This window comes from Lontra canadensis, unplaced genomic scaffold, assembly GCF_010015895.1.
Source record: "Lontra canadensis isolate GAN:19392208 unplaced genomic scaffold, GSC_riverotter_1.0 scaffold53, whole genome shotgun sequence".
Lineage (NCBI taxonomy): Eukaryota > Metazoa > Chordata > Mammalia > Carnivora > Mustelidae > Lontra > Lontra canadensis.
In genome coordinates this window covers 1,896,229-1,918,516 of record NW_022631047.1, presented here as the reverse complement: position 1 = coordinate 1,918,516, position 22,288 = coordinate 1,896,229, and the positions used below count along the sequence as shown (strand labels likewise).

At 46.8% G+C, this 22,288-nt stretch overlaps 1 protein-coding gene across 21 annotated transcripts in view; it reads left to right on the top strand.

Annotated features, from left to right (window-relative positions):
- Positions 1-22,036, top strand: part of R3HDM2 (R3H domain containing 2) — a 158,518-nt gene extending 136,482 nt beyond the window's left edge. For 12 of the 21 annotated variants that reach the window (XM_032874547.1, XM_032874545.1, XM_032874548.1 and 9 more), the window contains 12 exons: positions 1,882-2,057; positions 5,865-5,966; positions 8,085-8,327; positions 8,871-8,997; positions 9,276-9,436; positions 9,915-10,069; positions 11,600-11,700; positions 17,329-17,498; positions 18,115-18,262; positions 19,201-19,298; positions 19,637-19,721; positions 20,503-22,036. In XM_032874547.1, the coding sequence (XP_032730438.1) occupies positions 1,882-2,057; positions 5,865-5,966; positions 8,085-8,327; positions 8,871-8,997; positions 9,276-9,436; positions 9,915-10,069; positions 11,600-11,700; positions 17,329-17,498; positions 18,115-18,262; positions 19,201-19,298; positions 19,637-19,721; positions 20,503-20,843 (1,907 nt within the window). In that variant the 3' untranslated portion in view covers positions 20,844-22,036. The remainder of the gene's footprint in view (positions 1-1,881; positions 2,058-5,864; positions 5,967-8,084; positions 8,328-8,870; positions 8,998-9,275; positions 9,437-9,914; positions 10,070-11,599; positions 11,701-17,328; positions 17,499-18,114; positions 18,263-19,200; positions 19,299-19,636; positions 19,722-20,502) is intronic. The other 9 variants (XM_032874551.1, XM_032874554.1, XM_032874552.1 and 6 more) reach the window with 2 other exon arrangements.
- The last annotated feature ends 252 nt before the right edge of the window (positions 22,037-22,288 follow it).

Genomic DNA, 22,288 nt, shown 5'->3' with positions numbered 1-22,288 from the left:
AGCTTCTGTTCTTCAGTGTTATGATCATCACTTCTTGCTTGTCTTCAGCAAAATGTCACTGATGTTTACTTTTAACAAAACCCCTGTCCCAATATAGTGTCCTGGAAAACTAACACAGTCAGATGAGGAGAAATTTGATTTCTTGGATCCATTGTTCTTTTGAGTCCCCTCTCTGATTTTCTTTCAGACTTTCTTCCCTAATTGGAAACGAACAAACAAAAGATTAGGATTCAATTATTTTATCTTCTTTCCGATCAAGGTTAGGCATTCCTATCAGCCCAAGTTCAAGTTACATACTAGGGTGAGACTGATCTGCTTTCATTCTATGTTTATAGAGGGGTGTTTTATTCTGAGTTTATAGAGGGGTGGTAGAGCAGAAGAAACCCTTGGCGTCCAGCTGTTTATAATCAGTTGGTAGCAGCCAGTAAGCCAGAACTGCATGCTTTGGCTGCTTCTCTGGAGCCCAGCCACTATGGAGGAGCCTGTGTTCTCCATGCCAGCCCTGGAGCCACCTTCAGCTCTCCTGACGTGCTGTGTAAGCTTCTCCACCTATTCCTGTTGTGCTCTTAGCAGGGGATGTTTAGCTCTTTATACCCAGTGGGTCTCTGTTTCACCCTCCTCCCACCTCTAAAGAATTCTTGCCTCTCATCCCAGAAGTTCTATAGTCTTGTCCTCAGAAGACCTCAGTAGTCGTGAAGATTTTGCCTCTGTTAGGTCTCTGCTGTCCTTCTCTGTTAACTCTTCTCTAACTCCACTGCCTCTGCCTTTATCTGGGCTTTGTCTTTTTTTGTTCATTATGACACTAGCCCCCAAGCTGGTTTCCCTGCTCCATCCTCAGCCCTTTTTAGCACCAGTTTTTAAGTCCAAAACATAGATCTAATCATGGCAGTCCTCCCTTTAAAAATGTCCGTGTTTCTGTATCCCCTGCATAATAAAATCCAGATGACTTAATGCAACATTTTTTCCTGACCCCAGTTTGCTACTTTGGCCTTACTTCAGGATATCCTTCTTCCTCTCGCCCTCTAGCCATTGGTTGGATATGGTATTAGCTTCATCCCCTCTTGGTCTGAGAAGCCTTCTCCTCACCCTTCAAATCCATTTCTCTTCCCACTTCCTCTTTAAGTGAATTACTGCTTCTTCAACCTTGCTGCCATATAACTTTGTTCATATCACGGATGCATCCCTTATCCTTATCAGATTATAATCATTGTGTGTGTGTCCAGCTCCTGTCAGAAGATCCTGTGCTACTTAAGGGCAAGGACTGTGTTCTCTTCACCTTTGTGCTCTCAGTTCGTTGTACAATGCCCAACACATAGCAGATAGTCAGTAAAAGTATTTTATGTGAATGCATGGCTTGGAGAGGCTGAAAATGGGGAGAATAGTTGGGTGACAGTTGTGCTTGTGTGTGTGTACAGGCGAGTGCTTGGAGAGGCAAAGTTGCCTTCTCAGCAACTTTTATGGAATGTAGCAAGTTGAAAAGAAATCAGAGAGAAGATAGGTCTATCAAGGGATCAGGAATCTGCACCTTCCCAGGAAGCAGACATTCATATTTTCAACTGTCTAGTCATGACGGACAGATTCTAGCCCCCTCAGGGGAGGTGCCTTGGCAGCCTCACATTTCGTTCAGTTCTGAAATCCAACATCAATGGGCAAGGTATTTACTGTCCCTGGGGAGGAGAAACCTGCTAAGATGAGGACTCCCATCAGCAGGGCAGCTGAAATGCATCAGTGCTCATGTGTGGATCTTCCCAAGACAGTAGGGGAATGGACAGAAGGGAAGTGAGGAGAAGCAGCAGGGAAGGAGTAGAGCCCTGCATCACCAAGGATGGCATGATCACAGCTGGTGCTTACAACTCTTGGTGGATCTCCTCTTTGCCTTAGGTATGGCACTAGGTGCCCCAGAAGTGTGCAGCCCGGTCACCTCATCCCAGTCTGTCCGGGGCCTTCTCCCTTGTACTGCCCAGCAGCAGCCGCAGCAGCCGCCACAGCCGCAGCTTCCTGCTCTCCCACCCACGCCTCAGCAACAGCCACCCTTGAATAATCACATGATCTCACAGGTGAGTCACCACGCAGTGCCAGAGACCCCTCCCCTCCGATCCTGGAAGTACAGTCGTGTGTGTTGTGCTGTGGGTGGCAGGAAAGATCTGTTGGACACCTGCCGCTCCCTCCTCCATGTCTTGTTTGTTAGTTGTGGGGAGAGAGGAGTGAGGGCAGGGGTTTGGCCCAAGTGCTTTTAGAGTCCGTCTGGGAGCTTTTTGCTTCCTGTTTCTTCCTCTTGCTGAGAACTACCAGTGGGATCTTTTACCCCATTCCACATTTCTGCTGTACTGCCTCTCCCTCTGTGTCCTGTGTAATTAGCAAGGCGATTTTGTTCACTGTGTCCACAGATGGAACTTGAAGAGATCACAGCTCCCACCATAACTGACTGAATGTGTTCATGAGACTGTTGAGCCCTAAACACGTATTTATGAGTCGGGGTTTGAAGAAAGGAAATATACTCAGGACTCCTGCCATACATATGCTATGAGGCTCAGAACTCCCCAAAGTTGTCTTTGTTTCCCCTGCCATGAAAGAGCTTTTTCTCCTTCTGTTGCTGGACTGATAGAGGTTGATTCCAAGTAGGGTTTGGGTGAAGTTTTGTTTCCGTGGAGATCAAACAAGTCATCGGCATCAGAATCAGTCCCTATTCTAGACTGGAACGTTCATGTTCTGGTTTAAGTCTCCTTAATACTCTAAGGAGAGCTGCACTGAGGGCTTCACTTTCACTCTTCTCCCTGTGAGTAGAGCTGCCCAGGAGTGGAGCCCATCCTGTGTCCTGGCGTGTCTCTGGTGGCGCCGTCTACTAGTGGGAAGCCCATGTCTACACTCCGCTGCCACAGTGTTGCTCATTTCAGCTCCCAGGCTCCCTCACCTCCGTGCTCACTTAGTCCCACTTGGCCTCAGATCTGTCTCTTCTATAGGTAAAGCAAGCAGATCACAGACACTCATTCCCCAAAAACTGGAAAATAGACTGGAAGGAGCCCAGGATGGCCCAGTATTGCCACATTCTGATACTGTGATGGTCTGGGAACCCTGCTTTGTATCTTAATGTAACCCACATGCAGATCATCCCAGGCCTTTCTCTTGGTCCCTAAATCATTTTCTCTGTAGTCCTGACTTCCATTCTTGTTCTACCACCATCTACCTCATTAAGTCCCATTCTTACCAGCTTACCTCCCTCCATACCGAAGTGTGCCATGTGTGTGCTTTCCCTGACGGGTCTTCATTCAGACCGGAAGTGGGCGCACCTCTCTCTGGCTGTCTCCTACTGCATTTCGGTGTGTGCATCTCTTGTCTGAGGTCACAATATTTGCGTTTTCTAAAATATTTGTATTTTAATACAGCCTTGCTCCCTTTTCTCCTTCTTTTGGTCTTTATCTGCCTCCTCCTTCCACCCATATGTAGAAGCAGACAACAAAAGAGGGAGGAGATTAAAGAGACTAGAGAATAACCATTTGGGGCTGAAAGAACTTTAGAGTGTCTAGGTGACTGGCCCTAAATCCCTAACTTTTACTTATTCTGGCCCTGCTTCTGGATCACGAGGGCCAATGGGTCAGTCATGGGTACTGACTGGTCTCCTGCAGGATGTCCAGTACTAGTTAGGACCTGAAGGTTGGAGACAGGGGAGCATTATTTGTTACAGAGATTCTGTTCCCTCAGAAATTTGTAGCAAGAGGCATTTGCACCAGACCTTTGCACAGTGCTGGCTGAACTATGTTAAACTTTCCATTCTTGGCAGGCTTCTGCTGTCAGAACAGACCTCCCTGTCATGTGTCAGTAGAACACAAGAAACCAAGCAGTGAGGCCGAGTATTAAAGGACCAGTGGCTACCTTTTGCTTTCTTCACCTAAGGTGGCGCGGGACCTCTTGAGGAAGAGCCCTCTGGGAGTCTAGTCAGGCAGCCGGGAGCCAGTGATCTAACCCAGAATTCACCAGCAGGTGGCAGTCATAGCCCTCAGGGCCAATCTTTGGCTTCCCCACGGTTTTTTGGAAGTTCCCTAGCCGTGGAGTTTGAGATTCTCTGAGAATCTGTAGCTCTGTAGCTGAGGATAGTGGTGGAAAAAACTTAAAAATAGCACCGAGACCCGTACTTTAACCACTACCCTTTCTCAGTCAGAAGAGGCCTAAGAGAGGAGCATCATTTCTTCCCTTTTTTTTTTTTTTTTTTTTAAACTCAGAACTCACAAATGTGAAGAAACAGGCAGCTATACCTACGGCCACCTCTCTGCCCCCAGAGGATATAAGACCTGAAGCACAATAGATCCTCTCCCAGAGAAAGAAGAGGATTAGGGTAATAGAAAATGGGCTTAAAAGCTACCAGCACAAGTAGCTCATGCTGAGCAGCCTGTTATATTTGAAATGGCTCTGGTTTACAGGCATGAGGGATGCTGGGAAAGCTGGGAGTCTAACAGGGCCTGCAGCATCTCCCCCAGGTCACACAGTGGATTCTCGGTAGCTTTTTCCTAACCAAGATGATTTAGATTTTATTAATCCAGGTAACAGGAGCATTCTCTGTTTTGGACGTCTTCTAATTCCTGGATTCTGCCTCTAGAACTATTAGTTCCCTTTGTGAAACAGTCTCCCCTGAGGTATATGTCAAGAGATGATATTGATACCTTGGGCCCCCATACTTCTAAATTTGAAAAGAGGGTAGAGAATCATACAAACAAAAAAATGTTTTTATAATAATATTTAACTTCTTCCTTTACCTGCTCCCTACTGTTAGAGTGGACTGGAAAGAATACATGTCAGGCCAAACTAAGTTCCCATCCACCTCTGCTGCATTAGCTGTGTGATCCTGGAGGTGTGATTAAATTCCTCTGAGCCTTACAATCTTAACTGCAAATACAAGTTATCACATCTGCCTATGGATTATTATGAGTCTGTAATGAGATACGTATGTAAATGAGACAGTGTATATAAATGTTATTTCCCCCACCCCTTCCTAGCCTCTCTCCTTTCTCCCACCCCATCTACCACCAGGGGCTAAGGCTGGAGAACTGATTCTCCAGGAGAGGTGATTGAAATGGCTGGAGGGGAAGAAGAGAGAGAAAAAAGAACTTCCCATTAGTTGGTTTAGAACACATCATGTTCCTCATAAACAAATCTTCCTGCTTGAGGCTAGTGAAGGGACTGAAGGAACAAAATCTACAGTAAAGCTATTTATATTTTATTCCAAATCCCTCCCCGTTTTCTTACGGGGGCATTTTTCATACTGCCCTCACAGCCTGGAGGAACACAGAACAATGGCAGAGCAGGAGGAAATAGCTGGAACCAGGCACGAACTGGCTGTTTTTTCTTTCCCTGCCCTTGGGAGGGAGACGATCCCTTGTGAATGAGCACTTCCTCTGGGAGTGCTGTGGTGTGAAATCAGGGGCTTGGCTGGGAAAGCTGAACCAGACCTTGGATAACCTCTCCTACAGAAGCAGGAATCCCTTCTCAAGTGGGCATTCAAGGAGGGTTAGGATCATGCTCCCCAGGATTCGTGTGTTCAGAAAAAGTGCTTTGGGAAAAGCTGTGTTTGGAATCCTAAGATTGCTCACAGCAGCTGCAGAGTTCTGAGCAGCTAACGGGGTGCAGCATGCCCTGCCACGGGTGTCTCCTAAAGGAGAAATTGCTTGTTTGCCAGAGATGCCAAAGCCATCAGCTATCCTGGGCTTGCTCTCCAGTCTGCTCAGCAGCCTCGCTATTCACGTGACATTTTTTTTATGATTAACCTTGTTGTTCCTCCCCTTTCCCTCCCTGCCTCTGCTCACCTCCCCCTACCTCTCCCTGTACCTCCCTTTTCTCTTTCCTGTTCCACATGCCTCTCTGCTGGTCCACAGCCAGTCCCGGCTCTGCAGCCCTCTCCGCAGCCTGTTCAGTTCTCTCCAGGCTCCTGTCCCCAAGTCCTTCTGCCAGTCTCTCCGCCCCAGCAGTACAATATGGTATAAACTCTGTTCCCCTCTATGTTATGTCCATGTGTGGCCTGTATCTGTGGTACGTCTGTGGGGTCCATCTGGGACAAAGTAATTACGCTTTCTGGAGGGCCATGTTAAAAGGCGTTTCTTCTTAAGCAAAGGACTAGCACAGGCTGAGCTATATTCCATTGTCATGGCCTCATCACAGCACTTTAGGCATCAGAAGATGCCTAAGTATAAGACAGATAGGAGCACTGAGTTTCAGGAGGGGGACAAAATGGGATGTTGCTCTAACCTGGGCTTCTCATCGGTCTCCTGTATGCATCCTTCATCTCATCCCCTCTCTGGACATGTATGAACTCGCAGAACCCAGTTTATCTTGTATAGGCTGGTTTTCTATAATTTCTTTTGAAGATAAAAGCACAATTGCAGATTTCTCTGGCATCACTGGTTAAAAACTTAAAATGTTCCTCTACCTTACTGTATTATTTTATATTAAAAAATAGCCACTTCCAGTGCATAGCACATGCTGTTTTAATTGTTTGTACCCTCACTACAAATCCTGTGAAGGCCTAATTTACTTCATAGTTGTTAACTTCTATCATGATTATGAGAGCCCTGGTTTTGTGTATGTGTGTGTGTGTGTGTGTGTGTGAATCACATGGTCTGATTTTTCACTAGAATCCCCTCTTTCCTTCCACCTCTCATCTCCATTCTGAAAAGTTCTGGAATATGGTCCTCAAAATAATCTGCAGTCCAGTCCTCTTATCTATCCCTGCCCACTAAGGTAGCAAAACAGCTAACTTGAAGATCAGATTCCTGAAAATTAAGTGAAACCATAGGAAAGCATTGTCATTTATTTCTACTAGTTTGTTTTTCAAAAGAAGTCCTGCTCTTACGCTTGCGTGAGTGTGTGTGCATGTGCCTCTCCTTATGCGTGTGTGTGTGAGTGTCTGTGTGTGTGAATTACTGTCCAGGAAGCAGAAGGAACGGGGAAGTTAACAAGTTCTGACCTATCATAAGTGAGAGATGGAACACCGTCCATCCCTCTTGCTGCTTAGAGAAGAGGGCTGAGAGAGGAGGCAATTACAGACTAGCCTGTCAGTCTCCTTGCCCTCCAGCTCGGCAACTCAGCCTGGCCTCCTTTCAGAGGTGAGAATTGGAAGTGGTTCCTGAAGGGCAGGAGAACTCTAGGCAAGTGTCAGAGAACAGAGGTGGAAATGACCTCGAAAGGAGGGAGGAAGGAGATAAACAGCAGGAGGGGGAGCCCACTAGTCCTTTGACTGGATAGGCAAAGCTGGGTAGCCACATGAACCTAGCCATCGCTAGTCCACTCAAGGTGTTATCTAGGTCCTTTATTATAAAAACAGGATCTATGGCAACATAAAGCCTTTTGTATGGTTAGAGACATGAGGGAGGCACAGGAAATGGAGAAGGACTTAACAATCTTTTTTTAACCCTAATTAGTTTGTCCTATCTTTTCTATATACATAGAAAGTTGTGTTTTTGCTCACATCTCTCCAGGACTAATTCTGATTAAAGTCATAGTGAGAGTGGCCATTGTCATCTCACATGTGGTAAGGAGTTGGGCCTCAGACACCTTCAGTTAATAGCAGGGTTGTTGTTTTGTTTTTTTTTTTTTTTAAGATTTTATTTATTTATTTGACAGAGAGGGAGATCACAAGTAGGCAGAGAGGCAGGCAGAGAGAGAAGGGGAAGCAGGCTTCCTGCTGAGCAGAGAGAGCCTGATACGGGGCTCTATCCCAGAACCCTGAGATCATGACCTGATCCGAAGGCAGAGACTTTAACCCACTGAGCCACCCAGGCACCCCTAATAGCAGTTTTTTTTTTTTTTTAAGACTTTATTTTTAAATATCTCTATACCCAGTGTGGGGCTTGAACTCACAGCTCTGAGATCAAGAGACTGAGCCAGTCAGGCACCCCCAGCTCACAGCAGTTTAAAAAAACACCACATGACAGAGGCTTAGGGCTAAAAACTGCCTCCCAGCGAATGGAGACAGGAGTATCCCAAATTGGTGTAAATAAAGAAGGCTATAGAGGGTGTTGCTCTGTCTTTGTGTTGAAGCCAAATACAGGGGGCTTAATACGACTTGAGTCCTCAAGTCTCCCTTGCTGTCTCAACAGGCAGAGGACCTCAGCAACCCCTTTGGACAAATGAGCCTTAGCCGCCAAGGTTCTACTGAAGCAGCTGACCCATCCTCAGCTCTGTTCCAGCCCCCGCTTATCTCCCAGCACCCCCAGCAGACTAGTTTCATTATGGTGTCTACGGGACAGCCCCTCCCCACGCCCAGCTATTCCCCTTCTAGTCATGCGCCACCTACTCAGCAAGTTCTGCCGCCCCAGGGCTACATGCAGCCCCCTCAACAGGTGAGCAGCACGGGCTCCCAGCTTAAACCACTAAGTCAGTTTGTCCACTATTAATAATCTTTCTTTCTTCATCTAGTTTACGTAGATCAGAGGGGATACCTGTCCCCACTTCCATTTCCCCACCTTGCACTTGAGTGTTGTCTTTCTAGCCAGAAGGTCATCCTTCTGTATAACAGAAATCATTCCTGTTCTGTTTCAAACTTGTATATTAATGTTGCAATTGCAGGTCCAAAAACATCCCTATTTACAGATTTCTCGCCATTGGCGCTGAAGCATTTATTGATTTATTGGTTTAAAGATTTTTTTTATTTGGGGAGGTGGAGTGGGACAGAGGGAGAGAAAGAATCTCAAGCAGGCGCTGTGCTGAGTGCAGAGCCCAACTCGGGCTTGATCTCGCGACCCTGAGATTATAACTTGAGCTGAAATCAAGAGTCAGGTGTTTAACTGACTAAGCCACCTACGCTCCCAGACCCTGATGCATAGTGGCGATGTTGGGGTTGAATTTAAGGGAGCATCTCACATATCTGTTTCCTCTCACCATAGATCCAGGTTTCTTACTATCCCCCTGGACAGTATCCTAATTCCAACCAGCAATACCGACCTCTGTCTCACCCGGTGGCCTACAGCCCCCAACGTGGTCAGCAGCTGCCTCAGCCATCCCAGCAGCCTGGTAAGAGGAACTGCTGGGGTAGGGGAACAGTAAATAGGGGAAGGGCAGAGACTGGGACAAAGACAAGAAGTACCTTCCTTGGTTTTGTTTTTGTTTTTTTTGTTTTTGTTTTTGTTTTTGTTTTTAAAAAGGCACAGGAATGATTAGTCCCAAGAGGGACCTAGGGTCTCCAGAAAAAGAAAAGGTGAAATAGACAGGAGAAAAAATTATTGAGCGAGTGTGACCTCCTAAACATTGCTGAGACATGCTAATGTCTTCTCTGCCTTGTCTATCCCTAGGTTTACAGCCCATGATGCCTAACCAGCAGCAGGCGGCTTACCAAGGCATGATTGGGGTCCAGCAGCCACAGAACCAGGGCCTGCTCAGCAACCAGAGGAGCAGCATGGGGGGCCAGATGCAAGGCCTGGTGGTTCAGTACACTCCACTGCCTTCTTACCAAGTGGGTGCATTCAGCACTGGGAAAGATCACCCAGTCCTTGGGATGAGGAAAAGGAGGACAGTCTCCCATGTCATCCAGTGTGACAACTCCGACACTAAAATACTGTTCACTTCCCCCCTAGATTTTGTAGGTGTTTTTCCTCTGAGAGAAAGCCCAGAGAGTCTGAGAAGATGGTCTTTATTTAAATTGTTTGGTCTTTATTATACAGCCGTGCAAATGAGTATATAGCCCAGAAAACTAGGATCTAAAGGAAGTCAGGCTCCTTTCTCTACGTCAGATGCCCAAGGGAGGTGTTTGGAAAAGAGGGAAGTGCAGAAAGCTCTGTACGCATTTTCTTTAGGCAGATGAGGAGAGTAGGAGGAGTCTATAAAGGTAGAGAAGGAAGTCAGTGTCCTGGTCTGGTGAGGACTTACTTGGCCATTCTCTGGATGAGCTCATTAGGAGTACAAGTGGTCATTCTCTTCTTATCTCTACCCAGGTCCCAGTGGGTAATGACTCGCAAAATGTGGTCCAGCCGCCTTTCCAGCAACCCATGCTGGTCCCTGCGAGCCAGTCTGTGCAAGGGGGCCTCCCGGCAGGGGGCGTACCAGTGTACTACAGCGTGATCCCACCCGCTCAGCAGAACGGTACGAGGTGAGGACTCCCAGAGAGTTGGGGCACATCTCCCATAGACCTTCTGCAACTTTCCAGTGACCTAAGAAAAGAAGGGCAGGGGTTAAGATTCCAGTGGTGCCCTAAAGCAGGTAGACTATGAGGGAGTTCATTCTTCTTTTCTCCTTACTGTTTGGACATTTGAATAAGACCTGATCAGCAGAAAAAAAAAATTCCTGCTTCAGAGACAAAGGCTTTATGATGTCCCCAGTTTTTTTGTTTTTCTTACCAGTTTTTCAAATCAGTGGGATTTAGAATTATGGTATAGAGACTGCTCATCATTAAAAGAGGCAATTTGGAGTATATATATATATGTAAATTTTTCTGTGTACCTCTGTTTATATCCATGGATGAATCTCAGTCTATTTGTGTGTCTGCTTATATGTGTGTGTGTGTGTATATGTGTGTGTGTGTGTGTGTGTGTGTGTGTGTGTGTGTGTATATATATATATAATAGTATAGGTTATAGCTGATAGAATTTTAGAGGTCGAAGTCACCTTAGAAGTATTTAGTCCAGGGGCGCCTGGGTGGCTCAGTGGATTGAGCCTCTGCCTTCAGCTCAGGTCATGGTCTCAGGGTCCTGCGATTGAGCCCCACATTGGGCTCTCTCCTCAGTGGGGAGCCTGCTTCCCCCTCTCTCTCTGCCTGCCTCTCTGCCTACTTGTGATCTCTCTCTCTCTCTCTGTCAAATAAATAAATAGAAATATTTTTATTTCTTTTTATTTTTTATTCTAATATTAGAATAAAATAATTATTTTATATTATGTTTATTATATATATATTATATAAACTAAATAAAATATTTTATTTTTTATTCTTTTTATTTTATTTCCACTCCCCCTTTTTAAATTTTTCTCCCTTCTTTTATAAATGAGAATATTCCAGCTAGGGAGATTAAGAAAATTACTCAAAATCAACCAGCTAGTTAGAAGTAGAGCTGGAACTAGAAGTCAAGTCTGGGCCTACCTATATGTATGTTTGTGTTTCTCACAGTGTGTATGTTCACTTCTCTTTTTGTATGTATGTCTCCCTGTTATCATGAGTACTGGGGATTCCCCCTTTGTCTTTAGGTAACTCTGTTTGCCATTGTGTAAATATCCTCAGTCAGACATCTTAGTTCTTTTTCACCCATCTTGCTCTGGCACTGTATGTCTGTTTCTGGCACTTTGTGTTTTTCAGAATGTGTGTGTGTGTGTGTGTGTGTGTGCACGCATGCGCGTGTGCACGTGTATGTGTCTGGTGTTTCCACACTGTTGGGAAGAGCATGTGTCACTAACATTCCATCTGTAGCACTGATTAGCAGCTTCCTAATTGAAAGATGATCAAGTACAAATATATATAATTAACTTTGAACTGATGAGTGATTTTAGAAATTGCACGGCAAATTGGTCTGGGAATGACTGGCTGCTGCCTGTGCTTCCCACAGGGGAGGCCCGGAAAGCAGCAGCTGTTTGCCAGGAGCTGTGCTTCTCCCTCTCCCACTTTAACCCTACTCTCTTTTCCACCCCTCAGCCCTTCTGTGGGGTTTCTGCAACCTCCCGGCACTGAGCAGTACCAGATGCCTCAGTCTCCCTCTCCCTGCAGTCCACCACAGATGCCACAGCAGTACTCAGGTAAGAGGATAAAGAACTGGAGGTCTTGGGTACCGGCCAGAGCAAACAGTGCTAAAGGGATTGTGCTCTAGAGCCAGGAACGACAAGACAGTTCAGGGATTGGCTCTGTTTCCAGTGTCGTGCCACCATGAGGAAAGACCAGGGTCCTTACTGGTGTTTTCCAAGGGTGCTGAAGTTGACCTCTTGAGAGGTAAGGCTGGTTGCCCTGTCTCCATCCCCGGGAAGCCACATCCTTGATTGGGTTTCTTGTTTTCTTTCTTTCTTAATTTTTTTTTCCTCCCTGAATCCAGCATTACACTCACTGCTCTCATGCCTTTGAGACATGAAGTGTTTATTTCTGTCTGTTGCACTCATTCTTCCTATAGACAGCTTTACTTTTCTGTTGGGAGTGTGAGGGAGGCTGATAAAAGGCTTTTTAAGTCATATCTTAGATTTGTTTGGCAGTTTTTCATATATGCTCACATACACTGTGTCATTTTTATTCTCACCACAACTCTGTGAAGACGAGATTTAAGACTTGAAGAGGACAAATGACTTGCCTGAAGTCAAAATCCTAGACCTTGAACTTGGGTCTTTTGCTTCTTCATAACCCATCCTGCACCCTCAATATCACACCTTCAACAGGTCTCTGTACTCTTTTCCTTTCCCTCCAGTGGGAAAGAAATGACTATCATGTCAGTAGCTAAAGACCATCTTTGAAGCAGCCACTGTCAGGTGAATAGGCTGATGCCCCGCAGCCTCTCACTTTCCGCCTTTGCCAGGAATTCTCCCAACGCCCTTGTTTGTAGCCCTTTCACCACACCCTGGCATAGCATTACACTTGCAGCTAAAGCAGCTTCAGAGATTCTCCAGCCCGGGGCCAGGGTGGGGGGCGTGGGGGGGTTTGAGAGGTGGTATCTTTTTTTTTAAAGATTTTATTTATTTGACAGAGATCACAAGTGGGCAGAGAGGCAGGCAGAGAGAGAGGGGAAGGGAAGCAGGCTCCCCGCTGAGCAGAGAGCCCGATGCGGGGCTCGATCCCAGGACCCTGAGATCATGACCTGGGCCGAAGGCAGAGGCTTTAACCCACTGAGCCACCCAGGCGCCCTGAGAGGTGGTATCTTGATGCAGTCTCCAGACATCCCCATTTCCCTCTGTTGTGGGAATATCAGAGTGCCCTCTTCTGGTGAGAAGGAAGTATTTTGACAGTTTTCCCCATTTTAGAAATAAGGTTTTCACCTAAGAGTTTTTTGTTTGTTTGTTTTTTAAAAAAATCTTAAAAATAAAGATTTTATGTATTTATTTATTTATTTGACAGAGATCACAAGTAGGCAGAGAGGCAGGCAGAGGTGGGGGCGGGGAAGCAGGCTCCCCGCTGAGCAGAGAGCCAGATGCGGGGCTCGATCCCAGGACCCTGGGATCATGGCCTGAGCCGAAGGCAGAGGCTTTAACGCACTGAGCCACCCAGGCGCCCCTCACCTAAGATTTTTTGCGCTCTGGTATTAAATGCTGTGGAGTGGATTTCAGAATTAGTCTTGCTCATAAGACATGATCAGTTCTTACCTTCAAGGGGCAATGACTTCTCCCTTCATTCAGACCAAACATGGCTGTCTCACAGGCTGAGAGGTTTTAAATTCAACAGCCTTTCCCCTTTTATTACGTTACTGGTCTCTCTAGCTGTTTCTCCTAGTGTCCGCCAGGGGCACTTGACCTTGAAATTCCCAGCGGGATATGGAAATTGTAGAAACCAGCTCCAAGAACCCCTATAGCCTCTGGTGGTGGTTGCTACTCTGGGGCATTTTCTCTCTTGTTTGTTAAAACAAGTGTGGGCATGTGCATATGGGTATATTTGTATGTGCATTTTTATGTGAATCCTTAGTGGTATCTCAGTGTATGTATTGGGGTCTCTGTGGTTGTATCTCTTCATCTTCAAATACAAGGTCTTTGAATCCAAAACAAAGCAAGTGAGAAGAATTTTTCACCACTTACTCCAGACTTAATGCTAGGTTAAGCAAACTGGAACAGCTCTTTTTCTGAAAGTTGGCAGCACTAGAGGTCTGGGCTGGGATTGAAAGGAGGTCATCTGTGCTCTTCCCAAATCAATAGAAACGGATGAAGCCCTCTTCATCTTCTAGTTCCCTTACTTCAGAATCTTCTGTTATATGTCCTTTCTTCCAAACTGCCCTGATTGATGGATCTTAGGCTCCTCTGACTGATCCCTTGTACTTTTCCTAGGTGATGGGACCCTCTGTTCCACCCATGTCACCTAAGAGACCATATTCACCATATCATTGATTTTAAAAGTCTTCAGTCTCTGCTTATGGAATTATAAGAGGAGCTGGAAGAAAAAAACAAGTGCTGCTTCTTCCTTCCTTTCCAGTTTACCCTTTACTGGGAAGATAGAAAGCCAGCATAGCCCACAAGGGCTGCTATGTCACCTTCAGAGGACATTCACCCGCCCTTTTCCCATGTAGCAACATGGTCACTTTTCCAAAAATAAAGGCAGGGATTAAGATTGGCTGTTCCTGGAACAACTGTTCTGGCTTATTAATACATTTTTGTAGTTGTCCATTGTACCCCCAGGCCTAGACCTTAATTCCTCCACTGTGATATTAGACAGCGCTATAACCCCAGGAAACACTTTTCTTCCCACTGAAATGATGGCCCACAGCCCCTTGAGGTTTCTCCAGAGGAGCTTGTCTGTGGAGGAGGCACACAGACATGAAATGGCAGTGATACACACAGACTCCCCCGCTCACAGTGACACAGCGCCTTGGCCGGAGTGACATAGGTACAGAGATAGCCTCTCACAGACTTACTGGCTCATTTTGTAGCTGAGGGGATTCCAAAGCGAGACAAGCACTTTCCTCTCCCACTCACTGAAGATAGTCCTTTCCTTCCCCAAAAAAGGAGAAAAACACTAAGATACTATTGGATTGTATCCTGTAATATGGGAAAGATGCCTGTGGATATTATTTTTCTGGACATTCCTTTCCATAGATTTGATTCCTCATGGTAAGAAAGAAGGCTTATCAGTCTTCTATCTCAGTGATTTAGGGAAAAAAAAAACAAAACTAAACAAAAACCAATTCTGCTAGACATAAATGTCATCTGTTTGTATTTATGCGGTTTGCTCTGCCCAATCGACCTTTCTGCCCAGGTTTAATGATGCCACTTAAAAAGCCATTCACACGTCCCCTCTCCTTTCAGAGCTTTCAGGCTGAAATTGATTTCCTTATTCAACCCCCTTCTCCCCCTTCCTGCTTCAACCCAGGCTCCTTCCCCCAACCTGATTACATGGAAGTGCTGTCACTAGGTAGTGGGGTGGTTTTTCTCTTCTTTCTCTTCTTTCTTTCTTTCTTTCTTTTTTTTTTTTTTTTTTTTATTGCCACGTCCATTAAGAAGTAGTGACAGTTCAGCTGTTAACGGATGCCACCTGCTTTTGGCTTGAGGAAGAGAAGCATAAAAATCAGCTCATGGGCGGTGTAATGCTATGTGTCCCGGCTCAGTGAAAGAACAGTGCTCTAGGCCAGCGGGGGAGGGCTCAGTGTGAGGAGGACCAAGGCTGGGACTGAAACCCTAGCTTTGGTTTTGTCGGGATCAGAGAAAATAATATGAAGACTTTGTTCTCTTTCCCCCTCCCCTTGAGCCCTCTAATAGCTCCTTATGGCTACATGTTGGTATTAGAAAGAGCTTCCACCGCCTTGCTTATGCCTATACCCTATACACTCACATGTCCCCCCCCCCTTTCTTGGCCTGAGGCACTAGGCTCAGATTATGAGCTGCCTTCTAGAAAGCTGTAGATTTGATTATTTTTGCGTTGGCCCCCTCAGGTAGCAATGAGGTGTTTGAATAAGGTCAATTGCAATTTTGTTGGTAGAGGATGTTGGAGCAGGTGGGGCTCTTTGGATGGGGAAAGAAAATGCCCAGAGCAACTATAGTAAGGGGGGAGTTGTTAAATGTATAACACTCCACAACTGTTCGATTTTCTGGTGGCCCTTCTACAAGCCATGCTGATGAATACCCTGTCCCCTGTGGCAGAGGATGGGGAGAGGCGAGCCTGTCGCTCTGAGTATTTGTGCTCTCTGATTAGATGAACCCAGAGGGTGGGGGCCACAAATTGACTGGAGAATAGGGCACGACAGATGCTGTGTCTCCTGAGCTGCTCTCTCAGGCCTCCCGCTGCTTCTTTTCCTTCCCTTTGACCGATGCTACCTGAGAAAAGCAATCATGCTCACTTCTCAGCATGACTGGTGCCCAGGGCAGAGGCTGCAGCATTTTCCGTCCCAGGAAGCAGTGTGACGACGGCAGCAGTGGCAGCCTCAGAGCACTGAGCCATGACAGTGGTAGCACTGCGGCAGGTTTTCAGGCTACCACAGTCCCATTTCTCTCCCGCCACACACACATGGGCTTATCCTGTCCCTCATCAGAGATCTCACCTCAGAGGTCAAGAGCAGATGCTCTGGCTGGACAGTCCCCTGTGGGGAAGCAGAGCTCCTGCCCATCTTTCCCAGCAGGGACTGTCATTCAGACTGCTTGTCCCTGGTCCCTTGCCTTGCTTTTTACCATGAAGATGATTCAGGACTTAATGTTCTTTTACATTGAACTCTTTGCTTCCCCCAGCCTGTGACAGGGTAAGGCTACCCATGGTTGTCTGTGCTAAAACCTCAGGATCACATCCAGTCATCTGAGCCTGTCAGCGAAACCTTCAGAGAGTCTGACCCTCCCACTCAGTTGCCGCCGTCACAGCTCTAATTCAGAACATCATCTTTCTTTTTTCTGTGGCTTTCTAATCCGTCTTCCTGCCTCTGGTCCCACCCTCCCTTCAGACGTTTTCCATCCAGCCACTTGAGTTAGCTCTATGGAGTTCTGTTCCCAACACCTACAGGATAAAGATCCTTACTAGAAAGTGCTTCAAACTCTGACACCAGCTATTGACTTAACGTGTGACTCCCTGATAGACTGTCCATCCCGTAAGGGCAAGGACACTTTTGTTTGTTGTACTCCCGAGTACCCAGCGTAGGAACTGGCACATAGTAAATGTTCAGTAAATGTTGAATAAATGAATGAATATATCTTATCTCCTACTTCCCCTACACAATCCCTATACCTCAGCACCTTGAATTATTTGTCATTTCCCAAACATGACATAGAGTTTCATGCCATTCCCACTTTAAGCAGTTTTTGGCCTTGCTTAGGGTAGCTGTGTGCACTCATCTTCTCCAGAGCAACCAGAGATCACTGACCTATCTGCAGCCATTACCAGAAAAGCCTACACATGCCTGCAGCCCTGGCCCAAGCCCCAGGCTGGGACCTGTACCTTGCCCAGACATTTAAGCAATCTGACCTGGGCATTTGGTAATACCCAACTTTGACAGAATGAAGTAGTTTTCTGCCAAGCATACCAAAGTGCCCCTCACCAGGTGAAGGCCATGGGACCCCTGTCTCTTCCACTTACACTATTCACTGGTTTGGTGAGAGGTGAGTCAGACACTAAATCAGCAACTATCTCAGATTCCTGACAAGACACAGTTTAAGTGACCCTGAGGCGAGTGGGTAGATTGCTTATTGGCTTTCACACTCAGGGTTAGTCGGAAGGTCAAAATACAGTTTGAATTGACAACTAATTCCTTTCTTCCTGCGACTCAGGAGTGTCACCTTCTGGACCAGGCGTGGTGGTCATGCAGCTGAATGTCCCTAATGGACCCCAGCCTCCCCAGAACCCATCCATGGTCCAGTGGAGTCACTGTAAATATTACAGCATGGACCAGCGTGGGCAGAAACCTGGAGACCTATACAATCCTGAGAGTAACCCCCAGGTGAGTCCTGCAGCCCAGCATTGTCTTGGCAAGGAGGAGACCAGATTCTTCTCGGAGAATAATCTTTGCCATTGAGTGAGCAGCCTCTTCTGCTTGCGTTTCCCTGGGTACTCTTCAGGGGGAATCATAAGAAATAGAGGAGAGCATCTGCTTGCAAGGAACCTAAGCTCTAAGGGACACATACTTAAAACACTGTGTCAAAAAATGGATATTAAAATAATACAGATCGGGGCTCCAGCGTGACTCAGTCCATTAAATATCCGACTCTTGATTTTGGCTCAGGTCATGATCTCAGGATCGTGGGGCTCTGAGTTCAGCAGGGAGTCTACTTGAGATTCTGTACTTCTCTCCCTCTCCTCCTCCCTCTGCTCCTCCCCACTCCACACTCACTCACTCTCCCTCTCTCTCTAAAATAAATAAATATTTTAACAAAATACATTAATTATTAATACACATTAATTAGGGACTGTGGGGGCTGTTGGAAGGAGCAGTTTGACTTTGACAAAGCTCTGCAAGAGAAGTTTTCTGAGTGAGATGAATTTTAAGCCAAGCCGTAGGAATGTCCAGAGGGTCATATTTGCTGTATGTATGATATGTGTGCCTCTCTGTCCCACAGGCCAGCACTCAAATGAGCAGCAGCCCCGTCACATCTCCTACCCAGTCTCCAGCACCCTCTCCTGTCACCAGTCTCAGCAATGTCTGCACAGGACTCAGTCCCCTTCCTGTCCTCACACAGTTCCCCCGGCCTGGGGGTCCAGCACAGGGTAAGGGGTTAGAATAGGGCTGGCTGCTGCCCTTCACAGCCCATTCCCAAGTGGGAAGACCCAGGTGGTAGTGTGTTACTTAAGCTTGGAACCAGACCTCAGTTTCCTAATCTGTAAAATGGGATTGATCCAAATAAGATGGAAATAATTTTATCTGTTCCTGTCTTGGCTGTTGCAGCAGTAGTGAAAACCAGATGAGAATGTGGTTTAAAAACTTCAGAGTGCTCTGAAATCTAGCATTTATCAACAATAAAGTAACATTTATGGTGCTTACTATGTACAAAGCATGACTGTAAGTGCTTTGCGTGTCTTGTATTCACTCAGCCTTCAACACTGATGAATAGAAAAGGTACCCAAGCTCTCATTTCCGGTAACAGAGCCAGGATTTGAACCTAGGCGGTTTGGCTCCAAGCCTGTGTTCTTATCCACTCACTGTATTGCCACTCAACAGGAGTCAGACACTTGAGCCCTGGATTTGGGGTAGGAGGATCTATATAAGAAATTTGGGGCACCGGGCTGGCTCAGGCGGTAGAGCATATGACTCTTGATCTCAGGGTTGTGAGCTCAAGCTCCACGTTGGGCATAGAGATTACTTTTTTTAAAAAAGGGAGAGGGAGGAGGGAGGAAGAAAGGAAGGAAAGAAGGAAAGACATTCATAAGGGTCTGTAGGTTTCCCCCAGGGTCTTTCGTCTACAGTGGACAGAGCCCTTCTTCAAGGGTGAGGGAACTTAAAAGCCTCATTTGCGTGAGATACAGCTGACAGCCGTGGGGTTTAGGAAGAGAGACAACTCTTCAGTCAGTCCCCTGGGCACTCCTATCATAGAAAAAGTAGGAAGAGTATGCATTGTTGTCCTCTATCTCCAAAGCCCCCTGAAGTCTCATGAAAGTTGTATCATGAAGTTCTAACTCCCAGAAAACCATCTGTCCTTCCTCCCTAGGTGATGGACGCTACTCCCTCTTGGGCCAGCCATTGCAGTACAATCTGTCTATCTGCCCTCCCTTGCTCCATGGCCAGTCAGCTTACACGGTACACCAGGTAAGGGTGTCCACCATCAAACCCCTCTTCTCATCCAGGCCCCTATCTCTGAGCCGTCCACCTCAATCAGTGGCATGGACCCAGGCGATAGATAGCACATTGAGAATGAATAAAGTGGGAGGGAACTTACCCCTCTCCCATACTCATTCTTCCCACCTGACCCCAGTGCCAAGGGGGAAGGACTCTGTTTCTCAGTGGCCACTCTGGCCAGTCTGCCTGCCTGGTTGGGCAAGATCCTCAGGGTTGGGTGCTGCCCCTTAATCTTTCAGACAGACATTAGGATGCAAGGCAGTCAATGTTGTTTACCTGGGGTAAGAGTTATCTTTGAAATGTTGAAGGGACAGAGTGGATTAAAGCATGGAAACCGGAGCAAAAGACAAGCACTTAAATCTGCCTCCACTGACCTGGGGACAACAGATGTCGGTGAGTGACAAAATGCTGAATCCGCAAGTGAAGGTGCTCATCCCTCCAGCTTGCATTACTAGCCTAGGATGAGTGAGAAAAGCCAGTTTAGGGTGTGGAGTAGAAATAGGACCCTTTTGTACTCAAGAGCAAGGAGAAACTGGAGAATTAAAGTGTCTCAGTACTTATCAGGCCATTTCAGGTCTTGGGAAAGGTGATGGTAAAAACTGAATATAATACAATGGCTGGGGGTGCTGAGCCTATTAACAGGAGAGTCTTGTGGGAGTGGTCCTGACCCCAGTCTAGGATGTCTGCCTTGGTAGTTCTCCTATTCCTTTAGCAGAAGCTCGACAAGAGAATGTGGGGGAGTAAACCCCTGCAGGCCTTCCCCACTAGGCATACAAGATTTCTCAGGTTACCCCTATTTGGAGGGGTTTGCTGAACAAGGAAAGGCAGGGAAATGGACTTCCCTAGATGATAAGGAAGAGGGATCTCTGGGAAGGAGATGTCTGTGGGATATATTTCAGATTGGGCTACTGACTTGGCACAAGAAATGATGTGTAGGTCTCCAGACCTGAAGAAATCTGGGATTCTGATCCCCAGTTTCTTCTTAGTCTAAGAGAAGAAAAGTTTTCTTTGTTTCTCCTAGATGCCTAGATGGTGAGGTATTACACTGATTTGGGGAAGATGGGTGAGGCCAGGCTCTTGAGGACGCTGTCAATAGACTTGATTCGGCTACAGAATTCTCTGCAGGGACCTCACTAGTCCTCTGATAACCATGTTCTTTCTCCTCCCCTTTCAGTCCTGGGCCGGGTGCTGGAGGTGACAGATCTCCCTGAGGGCATCACTCGGACCGAAGCGGACAAACTCTTCACTCAGCTTGCCATGTCTGGCGCCAAGATCCAGTGGCTCAAGGATGCTCAGGGGCTGCCTGGCGGGGGTGGGGGGGACAACGGTGGGACTGCTGAGAACGGCCGCCATGCAGACCTCGCTGCCTTGTACACCATCGTGGCTGTGTTTCCCAGCCCCCTGGCTGCCCAGAATGCCTCCCTTCGCCTCAACAACTCTGTGAGTCGCTTCAAACTTCGAGTGGCCAAAAAGAACTATGACCTGAGGATCCTGGAGCGAGCCAGCTCCCAATAAACGGAGGAGGGGAAGGCACCAGCGCAGTGGGGGGATGGGGGAGGGGGCCGAGGGATCCTGACAGACCACGGACAGAGGCAGAAAGGAAGGTGACAGACACTGAACTGGAGCCTAAGACAGTGGGGATGAAGATGGAACAGACACACTGGCATTGGACTCCTTCTCGCTCACCTGCCATGGGTCCCCTCTTTTTCCCTGGTTGGCCCCCCCATTGTTTCCCTCTCCTTCCCATCCTCTTCTGCCATTTTTTAATCTCTTCTCCCACCATGAAATTAATTTTTTTCATATTTTTTTGGTCAGGTAGATTTGGGAGGGTCCCACACTCCCCTATTCGATCTCCTTACCATCCCAAGCTCCCTTTTCATTTCTGGTCTTTATGAATATATTTATATGGACAGAATTAAGAAAAGCAAAATTGATTTCCCCTTCCTCTCACTTCCCCCATCTTGTCTCCCCAAACCCCAAAGAGTTAAAACTTGGGCCTCCCCCCACCTCCCAGAACACTTGTATATTGTTTGTTTGAGGTTTGTGCCACAGTAACAGACAGTATTTAATTGCACATACAGATGTTTGCTGGGTATATTCACTGTAAATTTTATTTAATCTGATTTTTTGTTTGTTTGGGGGGTTACTTGGGGGGAGGTTGATTTTGTTTTTAAATATAAAAAAAAAAAAATCTGTCACTGGATGTCAGTCCCTGTTTCTCTGTTGCTGCCCTGGTGTGGGTGGGGGTTGGAGGTCCTGGGTAGGTACAGTCCCACAGCTATTAGAGGGATCCCATATAGGTTGGGATGGCTTTCCCTAGCTGGCCTATGCACACATACCTTCCTAACAGTATTCCCTCATCCCATTCTCCTCCTTGCCCATAATATTTGGAGAGATGGCTGGGTCTCCAGTGGGACCTTTGTTCTGGGCTTCCCCCACTCTTTCAATAAGTGTGGTTTCATCAAGCACATCAGTTCTCAACTCCAGACCTCTGAGTCCTTATTAGTAAAATAAGAGACTTGGACTAATTAGCTTACCTCTGAGGTTCCTTCACTATGTTAATTCTGTGATACTCATGTAGGGTCCTCATGGCTGTCTGGGGAGGGGTGAGTGAGGTCCAAAACTGGGTTGAGATGGTGGCCTCATACATGTCCAGAATCTGATCTTTTGGAAACTCTTCAGGGCTGGAGGACTTGGGCCTTTCTTTATTTTTTTTTTTTTTTTTTAAGATTTTATTTATTTGACAGACAGAGATCACAAGTAGTCAGAGAAGCAGGCAGAGAAGAGGAAGCAGGCTCCCCAAGGAGCAGAGAGCCCGATGCGGGGCTCGATCCCAGGACCCTGGGATCATGACCTGAGCCGAAGGCAGAGGCTTTAACCCACTGAGCCACCCAGGCGCCCCTTGGGCCTTTCTTTAAAACGAAAGCCATTGTGTTCTGCATGGCAGGACAGAAGTAGAT